This window comes from Osmia bicornis, chromosome 14, assembly GCF_907164935.1.
Source record: "Osmia bicornis bicornis chromosome 14, iOsmBic2.1, whole genome shotgun sequence".
NCBI classification, from domain to species: Eukaryota; Metazoa; Arthropoda; class Insecta; order Hymenoptera; family Megachilidae; genus Osmia; species Osmia bicornis.
The window spans coordinates 9,132,730-9,150,750 of record NC_060229.1 but is presented as its reverse complement, the minus strand read 5'-3'; the positions used below and the strand labels follow the sequence as shown (position 1 = coordinate 9,150,750).

The 18,021-nt window shown below is 46.2% G+C and overlaps 1 protein-coding gene across 1 annotated transcript; it reads right to left on the bottom strand.

The window, feature by feature from the left end:
- Positions 1 to 2,865: 2,865 nt before the first annotated feature.
- On the bottom strand, positions 2,866 to 4,722 carry LOC123988491. Its single transcript, XM_046288749.1, has one exon. It carries the CDS (start codon positions 4,720 to 4,722, stop codon positions 2,866 to 2,868), a length of 1,857 nt encoding a protein of 618 aa, XP_046144705.1.
- Positions 4,723 to 18,021: the final 13,299 nt, after the last annotated feature.

Sequence of the window (18,021 nt, the reverse complement as noted above, 5' to 3'; positions counted from 1 at the left end):
TGATCCACTGACCTGTTTTTATCATCACCCGCAAGCGGGTGGCGGAATTCGCTCGTCGCTTGTCCGCATGTTTCTCCCATCTCTCGATGAGGCGCTTCGCCTCCAACGAGTGGCTCACGCGGTTCGGGTGATCTCTGACCTGCTGAAGTCTCAATTATACTCTAACTTCAATTGTGCAACTGCTTGGGCAAGCAGCTAGGGAAATAACCAACTGCGATTACCGGCTCATCAACGGTTGAATCCATCCAATCTTAAATCTAATTTCTAGCTCACATATGTACCTAAAACCAGAGTACGAAACCTCTCATAACTCTAATGTAACCTTTCACTCTGCGAACATCGTTTCTAGCATTCTGCTGATCCTAAATCCTGAAATAGTGATCAGCAGCCTATTTTGTGAACTTACATTTATGGCCCCTTAGCTTCAACTCCCACGTTAACACAAAACTCAATTTACTTAAAACTTCTAGCGCTCACGCCTAATTTTAAATCCAATCATGAAAACTCAACTCTAATACATGCTTCATTGTTCGAATACCTACCTATCTCCCTGGCAACGCTTAATTTTGAGAAAGATTCGCATCAATTGCCTTCGCGGGACTGTATTAATTGCCTCTTAATTTTATTCTTATGATAAGTTAATTCAAATCTACGACTCTTCTCAATTCTCAATCATAATACTAACATAGTCCTTCAACTACGAATCATTGACCCTGGTTCCTTGTCAACTTTAGAATTTTTGACTATTTCAAGATTGCGTTTCAACAATTTAATCATAATTGCATTTTGCACAGCATGATTTTCAATTGATGACCTCGAGTTTCAGGCGTATTAAGCTCGCGTCTCGACCCTCTCCCGGACTCCGATCCGCGGTTGATTTTCCTTACCGTACTCCCCGTGTGGGCCCTTCCCAACTGCTATTTGCCAAAGGTGACGGAACTCGTTAACCCGGATTCGGACTGCCTGGCCTGCATACTGCACCCATTAAACCTTCAAGTCGGATTTTGTATGGCTTGGCACGTTGCCCGTGCAGAAGTGCTCCTTCGCGGCTCCCCTTCCTCCCTGCTCTCGCTCAGCGTGGCCTCACGAGTACGACTTCGCCTCAATTCTCCAGACACGCGAATAATATGCTTGGCATCGATGGTGCCGGTAATGATCAACTCAATGAGTGAACCCTACCTTCGAACTTCTGTGTATGTGCCCTATTTTATGACACGAATACAGCAGTCCTATTACTGGACTAAGTAAACACAAACATTAAGTTATGATCAAGCAATAATGCCTGCAAGGCGTCCATTTATTAATAACATTCTACGTAACTCCTTACCTTCCCTTACAAATGTTTTCTTGACATATAAATTCACAGATAAACTCGCAGATACAATAATACACATACTAAACTCACATACTTGCCCTCACTAATGCCATTAATTTCGCCGGTCTGGCCTCACCGGCGCCCGCGGCCACTCCTCGCCCGGGATCCGCGTGTGCCGTGGGAGTGACGGGAGCCTCGCCGGCGGACTCGGCGAGGCACCATTAACCCTCCGCGTTCTCTTGCTCTCTCCACACTCTACTTTTTGGTCATCACCTCGGTTACAAACGATATAGGAGAGCGTCGCCTTCGTCTATCCAGAAGACAGCTTGCAAACGACTCTGGAGTCAGCTCCCCTACCTCCAGGTATAGAAGTGTTCGTTGCACTGCCCAACGATCACACACAAACACTGTGTGGCACGCATCATCGTCCCCTGGAGGATCGCAAAACCAGCAGCTCGGGGACGGACTTCTTCCTATCCCATGGAGATAATGAGCAAAGCATCCGTGACCTGTCATCACCTGCGCCAGATTATAGGTTAGGTAACGTGCTCCATTGCTCTCCAGCCACGCCTCGATGTTGAGAATCAGCCTGCGAGTTCAGGCGCCGCTCTCCGAGGTTGTCCATCGAGTTTGCCAGCGATCAAAGGTGTCATAATCCACCACCTGCGGCAGATTCACGCGCTCTTCCGGGTCCTCCGCCTCCTCGTACCCATGCAAAGCGGCCCTGGCCCTTATTAACAAGTCCCACGGCATGCAACCTGACAGCGCGCATAACGCCTCTGATGAAACGGTACGATACGCGCGTGTCACGCGCAGTAACCCCAACCGCTGTGTCGATGTCAATCGCTGTCTCACACATCCCTACTCCACCGCCTCGCTCCATACCGGAGACGCATACTGTTGCGCGCAGAGAATAAATTTTTTTTTTTTTTTCTCCGGGCAAAATACCGGTAATTTTAGTAAGGAACGAAGGAGTTTAATAACGTTTATAGAAGACACTTTTAATGTACGTAATATACTTTAATCAACAAAAAGGATAGTGTTGAGTCACTTCACACTTTAAGACCTTTAATTAGTAAAGGCAAAACTGGTTTTTACAATTGTACTTTCAGTTGAAGTACGTTGAGCGAATTAGTCGCGTGTTCTGAATATTTTGGAATACCTTGTTTGCGTTGGTGAATAGCGAAACAGAATAGGACGATCGTCGCCGCGTCGCGGTTTTTATAATCGTGAGCGCGCTGACAACGCCGAAGGTTTTTCGGCGTTTGGCATAACTTTGCCTAATTTAAATTGGCGCGCGCTTAATCCCGAACAAACCGCCCGCCTCGCGGTGTCGTGCGACCGCGACAGATGACGTCATTACAATGCCAGTGAATAGAACGTAGTAACGAGCACATTTCATTGATGCGTCGTACCCTGCTGCGTAGTTTCTATCCAGGTAAGTGATTTATATACCATCTTACATTTACGATAATGAGAAATTAATACATATAATTAACGTAGAAAATAGAAAATAGAAAAATAATATATTATAAGTAAATTAATAAATCTTAATGGCTAATCGGTAACTTACATAACCTAGCGATCGGACGTACATATTGCGAATGTGCAGTCTTTACGGTGACTACACGAATGAGGCCGTCTTTACCAGGATGACATTCGGTCACCCGACCTAGTTCCCATTTCGCCGGGGGAAGCGTCGAGCTCTTGAGTAGAACTAAGTCCCCGATTTTGAGGTTGGGGACGCGACTACACCACTTCGATCGCGCCTGTAATGTGTGTAAGTAATCGTTAGCCCATGCTTTCCAGAACTTTTCCGTGAGCTGTTGAACGAGTTGCCATCTCGATAAGCGATTCTCGTTAATTTCCAGTACTGATGGCACCGGAACAGATTTTAATGCTGCGCCCACGAGAAAGTGACCTGGAGTGAGGGCCTCACATGACTCGAGGTCATCGTTTAAAGGAGCCAAAGGGCGTGAATTTAAACATGCCTCGATGCGGCAGAGGAGCGTAATTAGTTCCTCGCAAGTAGGCGTACGATCGCCGAGCATGCGTCGCAGATGGGTCTTAACGCTTTTGACCCCTGCCTCCCAGATTCCTCCAAAATGAGGAGCTGCCGGCGGAATAAAGTGCCACGTGATATAATCGGCAGCTAAACGCGAACGAAGGTGAGTGTCTGTCGTTACTTGTTTAAACGCGTTCATTAATTCTTTATTAGCGCCTTGGAAATTAGTCCCATTATCGCTATATAAATTCGTAGGCAATCCGCGGCGAGACGTGAAGCGTTCAAATGCTGCTAGAAACGCTGAAGTGGAGTAGTCGCGCACCAATTCGAGGTGGATAGCGCGAGTCGCCAAACAAACAAAAAGAGCGATGTAAACCTTTTGCGCCCTTTGCCCACGTCCACGATACGCGAGAGCAGAGAACGGTCCTGCGTAATCCAGGCCGCAATGGACGAACGCTCGAGATGGAGTGACTCTCACCGCAGGTAAGTCGCTCATTTGTTGACTTGCGGTGACCGCCCGCCAACGCACGCACGTGACGCATTTGTGAATGTGGCCTTTAACTAGCCGTCGCGCGTTGACGATCCAAAACGTTTGCCGTAAAACATTTAACATTAACTGCGTGCCCCCATGTAACGTGTTCTCGTGACAATCAGCGATGATGAGTTCGGTGATTCGATGCACCGGTAATATTATCGGAAAGCGTTGCGGAAGTTCTGAGTTGCGCAACCGCCCGCCAACACGGACAGTACCATCTTCGCCAAGAAACGGATTAAGCCGAAGTAACGGACTAGCTTTTAACAGGGATTCGCCCTTAAGCATAGCCGCTATTTCCCGTCGATAATGCCGAGTCTGGACGTACGTGATCCAGAATTTACGCGCCGCGAGGATCTCAGCCGCGGTAATAACCGTGTCTGAATAGCGATTCCCTTTATTTCGCGAGGTAAATCGGAAAACGTACGCGGTGATGCGTAAAAGTTTTCGCCATGAAGATGTGCGCATTGGCAGATCCCATTCCGTCTCCGATTGAACGTGTAACATGCTGATATTAATTTTAACTTCTGCTTCAGCTTCCTTCGGGACCGTAGGCTTACTTTCTGGCCACTCATTAGGAGCTTGTATAAGCCAGGAAGGGCCGTGCCACCAAAGGGTATGTTGAAGCAGCTGTGACACCGATAGACCACGAGAGGCGCAGTCAGCGGGATTATGACCCGAAGGTACGTGTCGCCAAATAGCGTTAGGCACGCGATTTTGAATTTCTGCGACCCGATGCGCAGTAAATGTTTTTAGTTCGCTCGGTTGCTTATTTATCCACGCGAGTGATACTGTGGAATCGGTCCAGCAGTACACCGTGCAATTATTAAGTTTTAATGTAACTTGCACGTGTTCGATCAAACGCGTCATTATTAGGCAAGCGCATAGCTCGAGACGCGGAATTGTGAGTGGCTTCAATGGAGCTACTTTAGTCTTAGAAAGCAATATATGTACCGTGGTCTCATTCGCGACGTTGGTTACGCGTAAATAAATTACGGCTGCATACGCGTCTTGAGAGGCATCTGCAAAGCCGTGAATTTCGTAATGCAGGGAATCATTACCGATCCCGACCCATCGCGGTATGAAAACGTTCGGTAATGCGTTAAATTCCGTTGCATATTCGCGCCATTGTTTGGTCAACTCCAGTGGTAACGGGTCGTCCCAATCAAGCTTGGCCACCCATAGCCTTTGAATAAAAATCTTGGCTACGATTACAACTGGAGCGATCCAACCCAACGGATCGAAGATTTTCGCTACGGTGGATAAAATGACTCGCTTAGTCGGATTAGCCGTATTCGCGAGATCGATTTTTAATTTAAACCGGAATTCGTCCGTGTTAGGTTGCCAAAGAAGGCCAAGCATCTTTAACCCTTCAGAATCTTGAACGTATCGTTAATTTCGGCGTTAATGTCGCCGTAGTGCACATGCACTTGCATTGCATGAGGATCAGCAGACGGAATGGGACCAGTCAACACCCATCCAAAAATAGTATTTTGCGCGACCGGTTCTGTACGAGAGCCTTTACGAAGCCCTTCAAGTAGAATCGCGCCGTAATAATCTGCCCCGATAATAAGTTCGATGGGAGCATCATTGTTAGAGAGTGGGTCGGCCCACTCGAGATCGCGTAAATGCGTCCATTTGTCGGACTGACACACCGAATTAGTACGGTAGTTCGTCAGTTTTTTAAGTATAAACGCGCGTAAAGGAATCACAGGCCCTTTACCCTGGCACGGCTGCAATAATATATTTGCAGACGATCGTACTGTTGCCGTTGTGCCGGCTCCGATACCCGTAACGGATGCGTGTGCGTGTTGGCGAGGAGCGCGCAACGCGTGAGTAACCGATTCGCGAATAAAGGTACCTTGCGAACCGGGATCGATTAACGCGCGAATTATAGCGTGTCGACCTCCAGGAGTGCCGACTTTGACCCACGCAGTAGCGAGAACAACTCCTTTTTCGCGACACGCGGAACCGCAATGCGTGTTTACCGGCTCTGACACTGAAGTGTCATCCGTGTTATCATCGGTGTGCGTTGCCGTGCTCGAATTTTGAATTCTTTGTGATGCCGCGTTATTAGTCGATTCGCGACTTTTATTCCCCGTTTGATTTATCGCGGGTTTACGTTCAGAATGCAAGAGGGTGTGGTGCCGCCCTTTGCAGATAGAACAACGACGTTTGCTAGAGCAGGCCGCCGGAAAATGACCCTTTTGCAAACAATTGAAACAATGCCGGTGTTCGCGCGCGAGAGACAAACGCTGCTCGACTGATTGTCCGCGAAACACGTCACATCGGAACAACGCGTGATCAGATCCGCACGCAATACATTGCGTTTCAGACGTATTTAAATGAGCTTTAACCGTTTTAATTGGCCCTGTTTTACCTTTACAGGAGCTATTTTCTTCACCGCGCGAAGACGCCAACGATTCTAAGGTGCGAATACGTACATTTATAAACGCATCCCAGTCAGCGAGGGATGGATACAACTCGTCTTCGCCCATACGCATCTCCCACTCCCGATGGGACTCTTTATCCAGCTTACGGACAAAATGAAAAATGAGCACATCGTCCCAGTATTCGACCGGACGCGATAAATTCTTTAATGCCGTTAAAGCGGCGTGAGATCTATCACGTAAGCTTCTTAGATCGTTTAAAACGGCAGATCCGATCGGGGGTGAGTCGAATAACATTTTTAAATGAGCATTTATGAGCGCGCGTTCGTTAGCGTATCTGTCTGTCAACAACCTCCACGCAGCTTCGTAATTCGCCGCGGAAGTGGCAACATTTTTTAACAAAAGAGACGCTGCACCGGTCAAACTTGCTTTTAAATAGTGCAACTTTTGCACGTCGGATAACGACTCATTTGAACCCACTAACGCGTGAAAGAGATCTCTAAAGTTTTCCCACTCTGTATAATCCCCGGAGAATTTAGGCAATTCAATGCGTGGGAGTTTGACAGACGGCGCGGATTCGCGATGACAAGAAACGGAGCTTATGTTACAAGGGTTACTTGCTGCTTCGTTGTCCGCAGGTAAAGCTGCCATTAGAGCGTCGAGGGCAGAGAGGAAGGCCGCTTCCGTATTGCCGAAGATGTCCTCGGAGAAGTAGGAATTTGTCCTGGTCTCCTCCTCAGTTGCAGCAACCTCAATCTGGATGTGCGTGGCTTGGAATTTGTTCCAGTAGTCCTTCAGCAAAGAGAGACGTCCGCGAATCACAGCAGGGGTGTGATTAGTCTTCCCCAGTTTTTTAAAATTGCTGAGTGCATTACTTATTAAACGTGCGTGCACTTTGTTTTCACGGATTAACGGATCCATGATATTGTTATATTACGATTTTGAAAAATAAACGTACTTTAACCGCAAGGTGAACTTTAACGAACACGTCACTGTTTTCGCGGAACGAAATGCGTGAACGTCCTCCGATGTTTATCGGCGGAGGTCGCGATGTCGGTTGAGTTCGAACGACACGTGCAAAATCCTTTGTTCTGCCGATTTAATCCGGCTTAAATTTTTGCACTTTCGCGATTTTAATGTTCACCACACTGCTTTAATTGTTTTTATGCGGCACTGCACTTCCTTTATTTCCTTACAATCCGGCTCGAAGGACCATTTGTTGCGCGCAGAGAATAAATTTTTTTTTTTTTTTCTCCGGGCAAAATACCGGTAATTTTAGTAAGGAACGAAGGAGTTTAATAACGTTTATAGAAGACACTTTTAATGTACGTAATATACTTTAATCAACAAAAAGGATAGTGTTGAGTCACTTCACACTTTAAGACCTTTAATTAGTAAAGGCAAACGGTTTATATAAGGTACTTTCAATTGAAGTACAAGGCGAATTAGTCGCGAGCTTAGAATACTTTGGAATACCTGTTTGCTCTGGTGAATAGCGAAACAGAATAGGACGAGCGCGCTGACAACGCCGAAGGTTTTTCGGCGTTTGGCATAACTTTGCCTAATTTAAATTGGCGCGCGCTTAATCCCGAACACATACAAAACTATAGATTCTAGCACTCGGTAATACAGCAAACGCGGTTCGGACCGCATCCTCGTGGATTCGGTAGCAGCCACGAGAGGTGCTGCGCTACTTTCACTGCCTTCTCACATACCCGGCTCATTTGACTATGAAAGAGTCTGCTGTTACTGAACATCACACCAAGGTACCTAATCCAGCGCGATGTCCTGATTATCGCGGCCTCGTACGCTAGTACAAGTCCGTTGGGTACGCGCCGCCCAGTTAAGAGCACTGCTTCAGTTTTCTCTTTCGCGAGAACCAGGCTCTCTCTCTCGTACCACACCCCCACCACACGTAAGGCATGTTCTGCCAGCCCGCGCACTCTGTCTAATGATCGGGCTACTTTAAGCAGCGCCATATCATCCGCGAAACCCACGGTTGTCACGCCTGGTGGCAGCAGCACCTCCAGCAGCCCGTCGTACGATAGGTTCCACAACAGTGGTCCCAACACTGATCCTTGTGGCACCCCACCAAATACAGCTGCTTCCATACACTCACCGCTTGGCGTCCGGGTTCCCACTCTTCGCTCGCTTAAATAGCTACGTAACATGTCTATTATTATCGTCGGAAACCCACGGCCCTCGGCTGCAGCCAGAATGCGGTCCCAACGCACTGTATTAAATGCATTTTTCACATCCTAGCCTCAGACAGGAATTGAAAAGGGCACAAACCCATCCGGATGCAGTGTTACGCAGAACGTGAACGGCCTCGCCAGGGATTTCATCTGGACCCGGAGCTTTTCCTTTCTTCAACATCCCCATTGCGTACCTCACATCTTCGTTCGTGAACACGTCCCCCTGGCGCGAGGTGCCCTCCCCTGGGCTTCAGCATCTCTTTCTGGTGTTAGGAGGAACAGCGCTTGACCCTGCGGCTACCCCCGCGATCTCGCGTGCGTTGGATGCCGACGACGTTGACGCTCCTTCCTGACGAGGCCAGATCAATGAAGCCTGCGCTGCTTCTTCTCCTTTTGCTTCGTCTTCCTCCTCTTCTTCTCCTGCACTACTCCTTGGGATGGCAGCCTCTTCTTGTCGCTCCTGCTCCACCACGAAAAGCGCGGACACCGTTGCCTGGAACTCCTCTCGGTTGAGGCGAACCAGGGGCGACTTCCCCTTCAGACGATTCATGACCGCCTTGTAGGGTTTCCCCCACGGATCTTCTTCGATAGTCGAGACCATCTCACTCCACGATGCCTCTTTAGCTCGACGCAATGCCAAGGATAAGACACGTCGGCTTTCCAGCATCTCCATGCGATACGGGTGCGCCTGCTGTCGTGCTGCCGTCAAGCTCCGGCGAGCCACCTTCTGCCAGCGGTGGCGGAGACGCTTTGCTTGGAGACAAAGATCTGCTATCTTCTGGCTCCACCATGGTACATTTTGTATTTTCCTCCTCTTGCGGGTCGGCAATGGTGGACGGGTTGACTGAAAGAGCGTCTCTAACTCCTCAATCACTTCATCAATTTCGGCCACGGTGCACAGCGGCGGTAGCGCGGACTGTTCCGATGGACCGGCTGCTGCAGCTCCTCTCTCTTGACTACGTTGAACTGTTGGATCCAGGGATCCTGGCATCGGTAACTGGCCGCTCACTATTTCCCTCCACGCCTCCATGTCCGGGCGACCTAGTCTCGCCTCCCAAAGAGAATCCTCAGGCGAACCAATAGCCTCTGGTCTCGCTTTAAATCGATGAATAAGATAGCGGTGATCCGACCCCGAATGGCGCGTGGACACTGTGGACCTAAATATTCGACCGTGGAGGCTGCGGCTACACGCAAGGGCATCGATTCGAGAACCCACGCCACCACGCTCGAATGACGGGCCTCCTTGACTTGCCACGGGCATCAGCCCTGCTTGCTCGATCAAATTCATCATACGGTGACCGCGTGAATCCACGCGATCTGATCCCCAGTGCGGAGAGCGGGCATTGAAATCCCCGGCGATTATAATCGGTTTCCTAACAGTTGACAGACATGTCGCAAGACCCCGTAATTGACCTTCAAAGCTTTCTATAGTCAGTGATGGTGAGAAGTAACAACTCACTATCACAAACTCGCGAGTCTCCAATGCCACGCATCCGTCTGTCTCAAACACCTTTCTAGTCACCCCCATGTCGCAGCTAGGACGATTCGTATACCACACGCAGGCTGAGCTGCTCCTGTCCTGATGCCAATTCGGATGAGGATTAAACGGCTCACTGATGACGACTATATCCGCGCGAAACTCGTTCACGGCCTGTCACAAGAGATCCTGTGCCGCGCGGCATCTGTTTAAATTGATCTGCAGTACGCTGAACGCAGACATGTTTTCCTCTTCTCTTTCTTCTTCGGCTCGGAGATTTAGCAGCACAGTAACGTAGCTATCAGAACATAAAATAATTTTTAACAAAAAAACATCCGCCTTCGAAATGCACTAAAAAGTATAAAATAATTTCTATTTCATTTATACCAATATTCCATAGCTATTAATAATATCTACTTAATCGTTAAATAGGATACCAAATACATTTCAAAGTTTTCGGAGGCGGCGCAAAATTAAAAACTTTTCCTCTACTAGGAAGATTCTAACTCCGGCGTCGGCAACCTATGATAAATCACCCATTTGATAGTTTCAAGTAAACAATATTCAACGGGAATCAACAAACCCATTGCGAATTAACTATACTGTAGTTCACGAGTGACCGCACTTAACTCGCGCAGCAGGTGACCTACTGAAGTCTAGGAAGATTTTTAATAGTGCGTGTGATTCCCCTTTACAGCGTGCTTCTTACTATGCGTTCACATCATTTTTTTTGCGACAAATAATAGAAATTTCATTGTATCGTCATACTTTACAATATCATCACCGGTTATCAGTTATCGTACGTCATATATTTCTGCCCACCATTTATATGTTCGCAAAGTATAATAAGAAGCAAGCTGTAGAGGGGAATAACACACGTTATTAAAAATCTCTCTAGACCTAGTGAGCGGCGCGAGTTAAGTATGATCTCTTGTGAACTGCAGTATAGTGTATGTACATCAGGAGTACTGCCAATTTCTCATATAATCGTTACAATTACAAATGTTTTCAGCCGGACCCATAATTTTTCTCTTACGACTTATTAATTACCAAGTTTGCCATACCGCAATCAAATCGTTATAGGCAGCATCGTTTGTTCGGGTATTTTTAATTTTGGGCCGCCTCCGAAAACTTGAAATGTATTTGGTATCCTATTTAACGATTAAGTAGATATTATTAATAGCTATGGAATATTAGTATAAATGAAATAGAAATTATTTTATACTTTTTAGTGCATTTCGAAGTCGGATGTTTTTTTTGTTAAAAATTATTTTATTTCACACTTTTTACTGGAACCAGTAGTATTTGTAGGATAGTGTAACGTGATTTTAGATTTCTGTTGCTTAGCTAATAACCATAAACCGAAAAAAATTGACCGAATTTCAGTTGTTAATAAACAACAAATTTCATAAATTTTTGCAAGTGAGATCATCGCGGATAAACCTCCTACTAAATGTGAAAGGTTTCATCGCTATCGGTACATTCCCTGCAGCATAAACGCCGGAAGATATAAATGAAGTATTACGTATTTTGCGATAAAAGTCGTTAGGAATGAAAAAATACAACAATTTTTTTGCAGGACCAATTAGAAGATATACTCTACAAGATGCAAAATTTTCGATCCGACTGGTCCATCCGTCTCGCGGTAATCGGTGAAAAATGTAAATCAAGCATTACGTTCTTGCAAAAAAATCGTTAGCAATGAAAAAATGCAAAATGCCTTTCTGACGGGACCAAGTCCGAGATATACTCTACAAGATGCAAGGAGTTTCGTTCCGATTGGTCCATCCGGCTCGGAGTAATCGGCGAACATACATTTAGAAGAAAAAATCATTAGGAATGAAAAAACGCAAAATATTTTTTTTACTGGACCAATGGGGAGTTATACTCTATAAGACGCAAAAAGTTTCGTTCGGATTGGTCTATCCGTCTCGCAGTAATCGGCGACCGTACGCCGCGCGTACATGAAATAGTACGTTTTTTTGCAATAAAAAGCGTTCGGAGTGAAAAAATGTAAAATGTTGTTATAAAGGGACCAATCGGGAGACTTACTCTACCAAATGCAAGAGGTTTCGTTCCGATTGGTCCATCCGTCTCGGCGTAATCGGTGAACATACATAAAAAAAAAAATATATATACACATCGAATTGAGTATCCTCCTCCTTTTCGAAGTCGGATAAAAAGGAAACGGGCACTCTTAAGTACAAGGATCTACATTTAAGTCGAACTGAACTGACATGGCAGTGATCAACACTTACTGCGACTTGTAACGGCAATGACAACCCCGGTTATGACCCTCACGGTACAAGGATCCTAAACCACAGCAAACAATGAGTAACATGGGTTCGGAAAGCGAAGCAAATGATTTATGATCTATAACTTAAATCTGAATCAAAAGGGGGAAAAGAAAGGAAGGGAAAGAGAATAAGAGAAAGGAAGGAGAAAAGGAAGGGGGAAAAAAAAGGGGGAAAGAGGGGGAGAAAAGGGAACAACTGTAGCACGGAAGGGATTGTTTCAACTGACTCGCATCAATCTGCGTGCATCGCCCTCCCTCTCCGCACTGCCCTATCAACTTAATTCAACTCACGCAACCCAATCCAAGGATGAAGCGGGACAGCGGGCTGACCTGACCCGACTTAGAAACAAGTCATGGAACCACTCGACAACGTGAAACGAAGTCAAGCCAAGCCAGGATTTAACTGAATATATTTAATTAATTAAGCTAGTCAAGATCGAACTAATTCAATCAACTTCATCAAGAGTAAGGATAGAACTAAGCAATTAGTATCAGGACACCGGCAAACCGAACAGCTATTTACAGTCGGCATTCGGCCAATATCCAGCATGGTTGACAATCAAGGACTAACCAGCTACGTATTAACAGGAGCAACGGCAGCGGAACTAACACCAACATCAGCAACAATAGTAGTGTTTAAACGGGCAGGCTGAACAAACAAGGATGGTGCGATAAACGTTAATCGACAAATGATCACTCAATACTTACTTACTCAGCGATGCTTGTCGTAGGATGACTGATAGTGATCGGCTGCGTCGCTCTTCCTCTGTTTTACTCCTCCTTCTTCTTCTTCACCCGCCTCTGCTATAGATGCGTTGGCGCGTGGGCGTTGTCGGCGACAGCGGGTCCTTTTCGCTGCGAGGATGAGCAATGTGCTGTGGTGTGCTGTGCTGATCTGCTGCGCTTAGTTATGCACAATAACCCCTCACTGCACCACGGCGCACGTATCGACACACGCGTATTGCTCCAAGCTTCGATTCGGAGCACCACAAACAGCGCGAACTAGCGACTTCCCCAGTTAGAAATGTACTAAATGAAGGCCCCTACGAGGTGCCCCAATTTATATCCAGAGCGGCCGGCAATCGTTGTGGCTGGGGGAACCTGCGAGGGGTAGTCCCTCACCCTTGAGCCCCGCTTTCGAGACACGCGCTTCGGCACACTCCCCTCGCTTTCTCGCCTCCCCTCGATCGAAGCAGGGGTCTCGTGGTCGTCTTCAACAAAGCCCGTCAACCCAAAACTTACCAAGCCTTCGATGAAAGGACCTAATCAAGTCAACATTAATAACGTGAATAAATTACAATTAAATCAATTGCACTCACTGGTCAATAACCGTCAAGGGTGTTGACTTAATAAAGCATAGACCAGACTTTCGATTATATCAGATCCTATTTGCTGTGGAAGTATAGAATCAAGTCTCCCCTGGAGGCGGGGGTTACAGACTACGTCTCCAGCCTCCCAAGCCTGTCATCAAAGGCGACTTAAAAGGCACCGCGCGTTTAGCCCTTCTCGATAGGCAGCAACAAGCCGTCATGATCGGATGAGGCCCGTTCGCATCCCTTCGGACACCGGCCGATGGGTGACTCGTTGACCCGGTTCCGGCCGCTACCTGCGAGTGGGTGACGTAATCCGCTCATCACCTGCTTGTACGTGCCTCTCACCCGTCTGACGAGGCGCCCTAATACTTCTAGCTCTCACGTCTAATCTTAAACTCCAATCTTGATAACACAATTCTAAGATATGCTCCTTTTTCCGAACACCTACTTCTCTCTCTGGAAACAAATTTTGAAAGCAATCCGCACCAACCTTCTCTCGCGGAAATTGTATCTAATTACCTTCGTATTTAATGATAAGTTTAAAATTCAAGGTTTGACCCGTATCAACTCTCAGTTATAATATTATCGCGGTCTTCAACTGCGGATCACCAATTCTAGTTCCCTCCCAATTTTAGATTTTGTTGAACTTTGAACTCTATTACATTTTTCAAATTACATCTTAATCAATTTAATCAAATTTAATTTAAATCGCATTTTTTGCGGCGTACGATCTCCAATTAGCGCCCTCGAATCCCGGACGCATTATGCTCGCGTCTCGGCTCTCCTCCGGATCCCGACTCGCGGCTTCTTCTCTGATCTCCCCCCCGGCGCTCGTTCTTTGTGGCATCCCGCGTTTGATCTTTCCCTCTTGCTGTACCTGCTGGGCAGTGGAGCGAGATCGATCGGCCCGATTCTTCCTCTTGCTGGCCGACTCTCGACGAACCATGACCCTATCTACTCTATTTTTTTGGACCCTCCTGCTGTACGCGAATATGTAGCTCCCTCCATGCGGCATCTCCTACACACCCACTACACCTTGACAGTCAGGCACGGGTACTTTTCCGACATGACTCCCGCGCCCGTCAGCGTGCCCCTGCATATTTATTTTTTGTCAGCTACGCTTCACGTGAACAATAAAACCACGACTTCTTTATTTTCCTTGTTGTTTCCATTCTCCTTTGTCTCCTTCTGGTCGCTCGAGCAGGCCTCCTAGTTTATGCTACTACCTTACTCTGCTTTACTGCTTCACTGTACTTTCACTCTATTACTCTATTATTACTTGCGAACTCGCACCGCTTTTACCCTACGTCGCCTCCTTTAGCGCCTTGCTCCTCATTGCCCGTTTATTACCCATCACCTACTTTATCGCCTACCCTACCCGACACCTGGTACAGCTTAACTCCAAATGTACCGTATGCCGCTTTACAAACTTTCCGCTTACAGCTGTTTCTGGCTGTTTTTCGTTGTTCTCTACCGTCCTTTTTCCCTATTCCTCCATTTATTTCTTTATTTATGTTTTTATTTCTCCACTATTTTCACCTTTTACATTCTGCTCAGGATCCACACCCATTCTTACTGTACACATCTGCTTTTACTTTTAAACTTTCAGTTTCTATGTGTTATGTTATCTTAATTCAAGATTCTCAGAACCCCCTTAATTTCAAGTACAATTCTTCTCCTTGATCACCCATTTTAGCCTCCCCATGACTTTAATTCTAAGATAACGAGCATTTATTCATCTACATCGCATCCGCACAAATTATATTTAATTACTTTTAGACTACGATTCCCGCGATCAACTCTACCCTCAATTTAAATTCAATTTAAAATCCAAATCCAGAACTCCTCCCGGGTCTCAAGTCTAACATCAACACAATTTCACAACCCCAAATCATAAAGCTTAATTTGTCACTAATCTTAAATCCTGGAAACTTCTAGCTCTAACACATTTACTGTGGAAGACTACATCCCATCCTCCCCTGGAGGCGGGGGGTTACAGAATACGTCTCCAGCCTCCTTGGCTTGTCGTAAAAGGCGACTAAAAAGGAATCGCGCGCGAAGCCCCTTCAGATCGGCAGTATCGGACCCTTTGTACACGAACACGGTTCGTTCGCACCCCCTTTAGACGCCGACCGACGGCTGACCCATTGACCCAGTTTCGGCCGCTACCTCCGAGCGGGTGACGTAATCCGTTCATCACCCGTTAGTACGCGCCTCCCACCCGCCCAACGAGGCGCTTAAAACTGCTAGCTTTCGTGCCTAATCTAAAATTCAAATTTCGAAAATCCAATTTTAATACATGCTACATTTCCCGAACATCTACCTCTCTCTCCGACAATTAATCTTGAAAGCAATCTGCACCAACTTTCTTTCGCGAAAATTGTATTTAATTACCTTTAAAATTAATTTTCATGGCAAATTTAAAATTCAAGGTTTTGGTTCGTATGAATTCTTAATTATAATATTAATGTGGTTCTTCAAACACGAAACATCAATTCTAGTTTTCTGTAAATTTTAGATTTTGATAAATTTTGAATTTTATTACATTTTAAATTTCCTTACATCAATTTAATTAAATTCAATTAAAATCGCATTAACATGACGCGCGATCCCCAATCAGTGACCTCTAATCTCGGACGCATTACGCTCGCGTCTCGGCTCTCTCCCGGATTCCGACCCGCGGCTTCTTCTTTGATCCCCTCTCTCGCGCTCGCTCTTCACAGCATCCCGAGCTCGATCTTTCCCTCTCACTGTACCTGCCGGGCAGTGGATCGAGACCGGCCGGCCTGAACCTTCCTCTCGCTGGCCGACTCTCGGCGAACCGCGACCCTTCTTACTCTTCCCCTTAGGTTCTCTGATTGCATCCGCACTATACGTAGCGTTCCGCTTACGGTGCCCTTACACACATGTAGTATAGAATTGAATGAACTGAATGGATGGATGAATGCATGTGACAAACGACACGAGCGTTCCGAGCGCTACCGCGTGCTTTCGCATGAGCATTCCTTCGTTCGAAAAATTTTTCGCGTCCTCTCCCACGCCCGGAATTCGCCCATCGAGAGATTTAGCTCACCCAAATGTGTGTTGCGGTCGATGGTATCCAGGCAACCCAAGACTTCCTTTCGCTCGCTATCATGCGTGCATTCCTCAGTGCGCGTAACCAATTCCAGGCCCGAAATCCGCCCATCGAGAGGCTTAGCTCACCCAAATGTGTGAAGCGGTCGCTGGTGTCCAGGCGGCTCGGGCTCTCCTCTCTCTCGCATTCATGCGAGCACTCCTTCGTTTTCACGACCTCTCCCAGGCTGAGATCCGCCCATCGAGAGGCTTAGCTCGCCCAAATGTGTGTTGCGGCCTCTGGTGACCAAGCGGCTCAGCTCAATCCTACACATCTCCTGCGGAAACATACGGGTAGGGAAAAATGATTCTGCAAGGATAATGCACAGTTCCGGCGGTGTGTACGCACAGCGGCTGTAGAGTGTCCACCAACGCACTCTATACCTTCTGTGGCTAAATGAAATCACCGTCGGTCAAAATAGCCTGCGTTATAAGCGGAGGTGCGCTGGGGCTTACCCGCGACGTTCTTGGACGACTGAACGCCTTTAGGTCGTCCGAGTCGGTCGATGTGTAAGCAACATCGTGGCTACACAGAATGCTCTCCATTAAAGCCCTCTGGGGTTGCCAGAGGTATCTGTGGCCGATACGGAGCAAGTTTTTAGTGGGTATTGGGGTACTGTAACGATCCAACTCAGGGAAACTTGTTTTGGTATGTACCTTTGAGTCCCACACTGCCCGAGACCCCTCCTAACCCGACGGGTTCCTCGCTTACGTAAATGTATTTTCTTGCTGTCAAAATATTTAAAAAAAAGTTAGGCTAGGTTAGGCTAGGTTAGGTTAGGTTAGGTTAGGTTAGGTTCCACGGACCTCGACCCGACATCTTTGAAGGTGTCTATTCTATGGTTTATATTATCTATGGTTATATTATTTTGAAATTCACTTCACTGTATCTTACTGTATCTTCACTGTATCTTATTCTTATTCTTTTATTTGTTTTATATCACAGTATATTGTGCTGGTTATTTTGCTTACACATTACACTTTACAGTTTATACTTTACACTTTCTTTATTTTCTTGATTTCTTAATTTATAATTTATAATTTCACAATCTTTTCAACTGTTGGCTCCCTTCAATATTCATTCATTATTTATTGTTTATTTATTTATTTTTATTTTGATTGATCAAGGCCAGTGGATTTGATTATTGTTCTTTCTGTGATGATGAATGGTTTTGTCTGTGCAAATGTCTATTGATAATTTATTCACAATTGATTGATAGTGGTTTGAATGTTTAATATCAGACTTACTTGTTCGATTGTACAATGATGTGGTGTTTAATTTAGCTACGCTCTTTATATTTGATTTGATTTTGTTGTTTATTTATTCTATCTTGATACCTCATATGGTGATCAGTATCTACTTTCTACTTTCTAGTTTCTATTT

Coding starts and splice junctions, on each gene's coding strand:
- LOC123988491 (XM_046288749.1), bottom strand. CDS start 4,722: ATGACGCGTTTGATCGAACACGTGCAAGTTACATTAAAACTTAATAAT.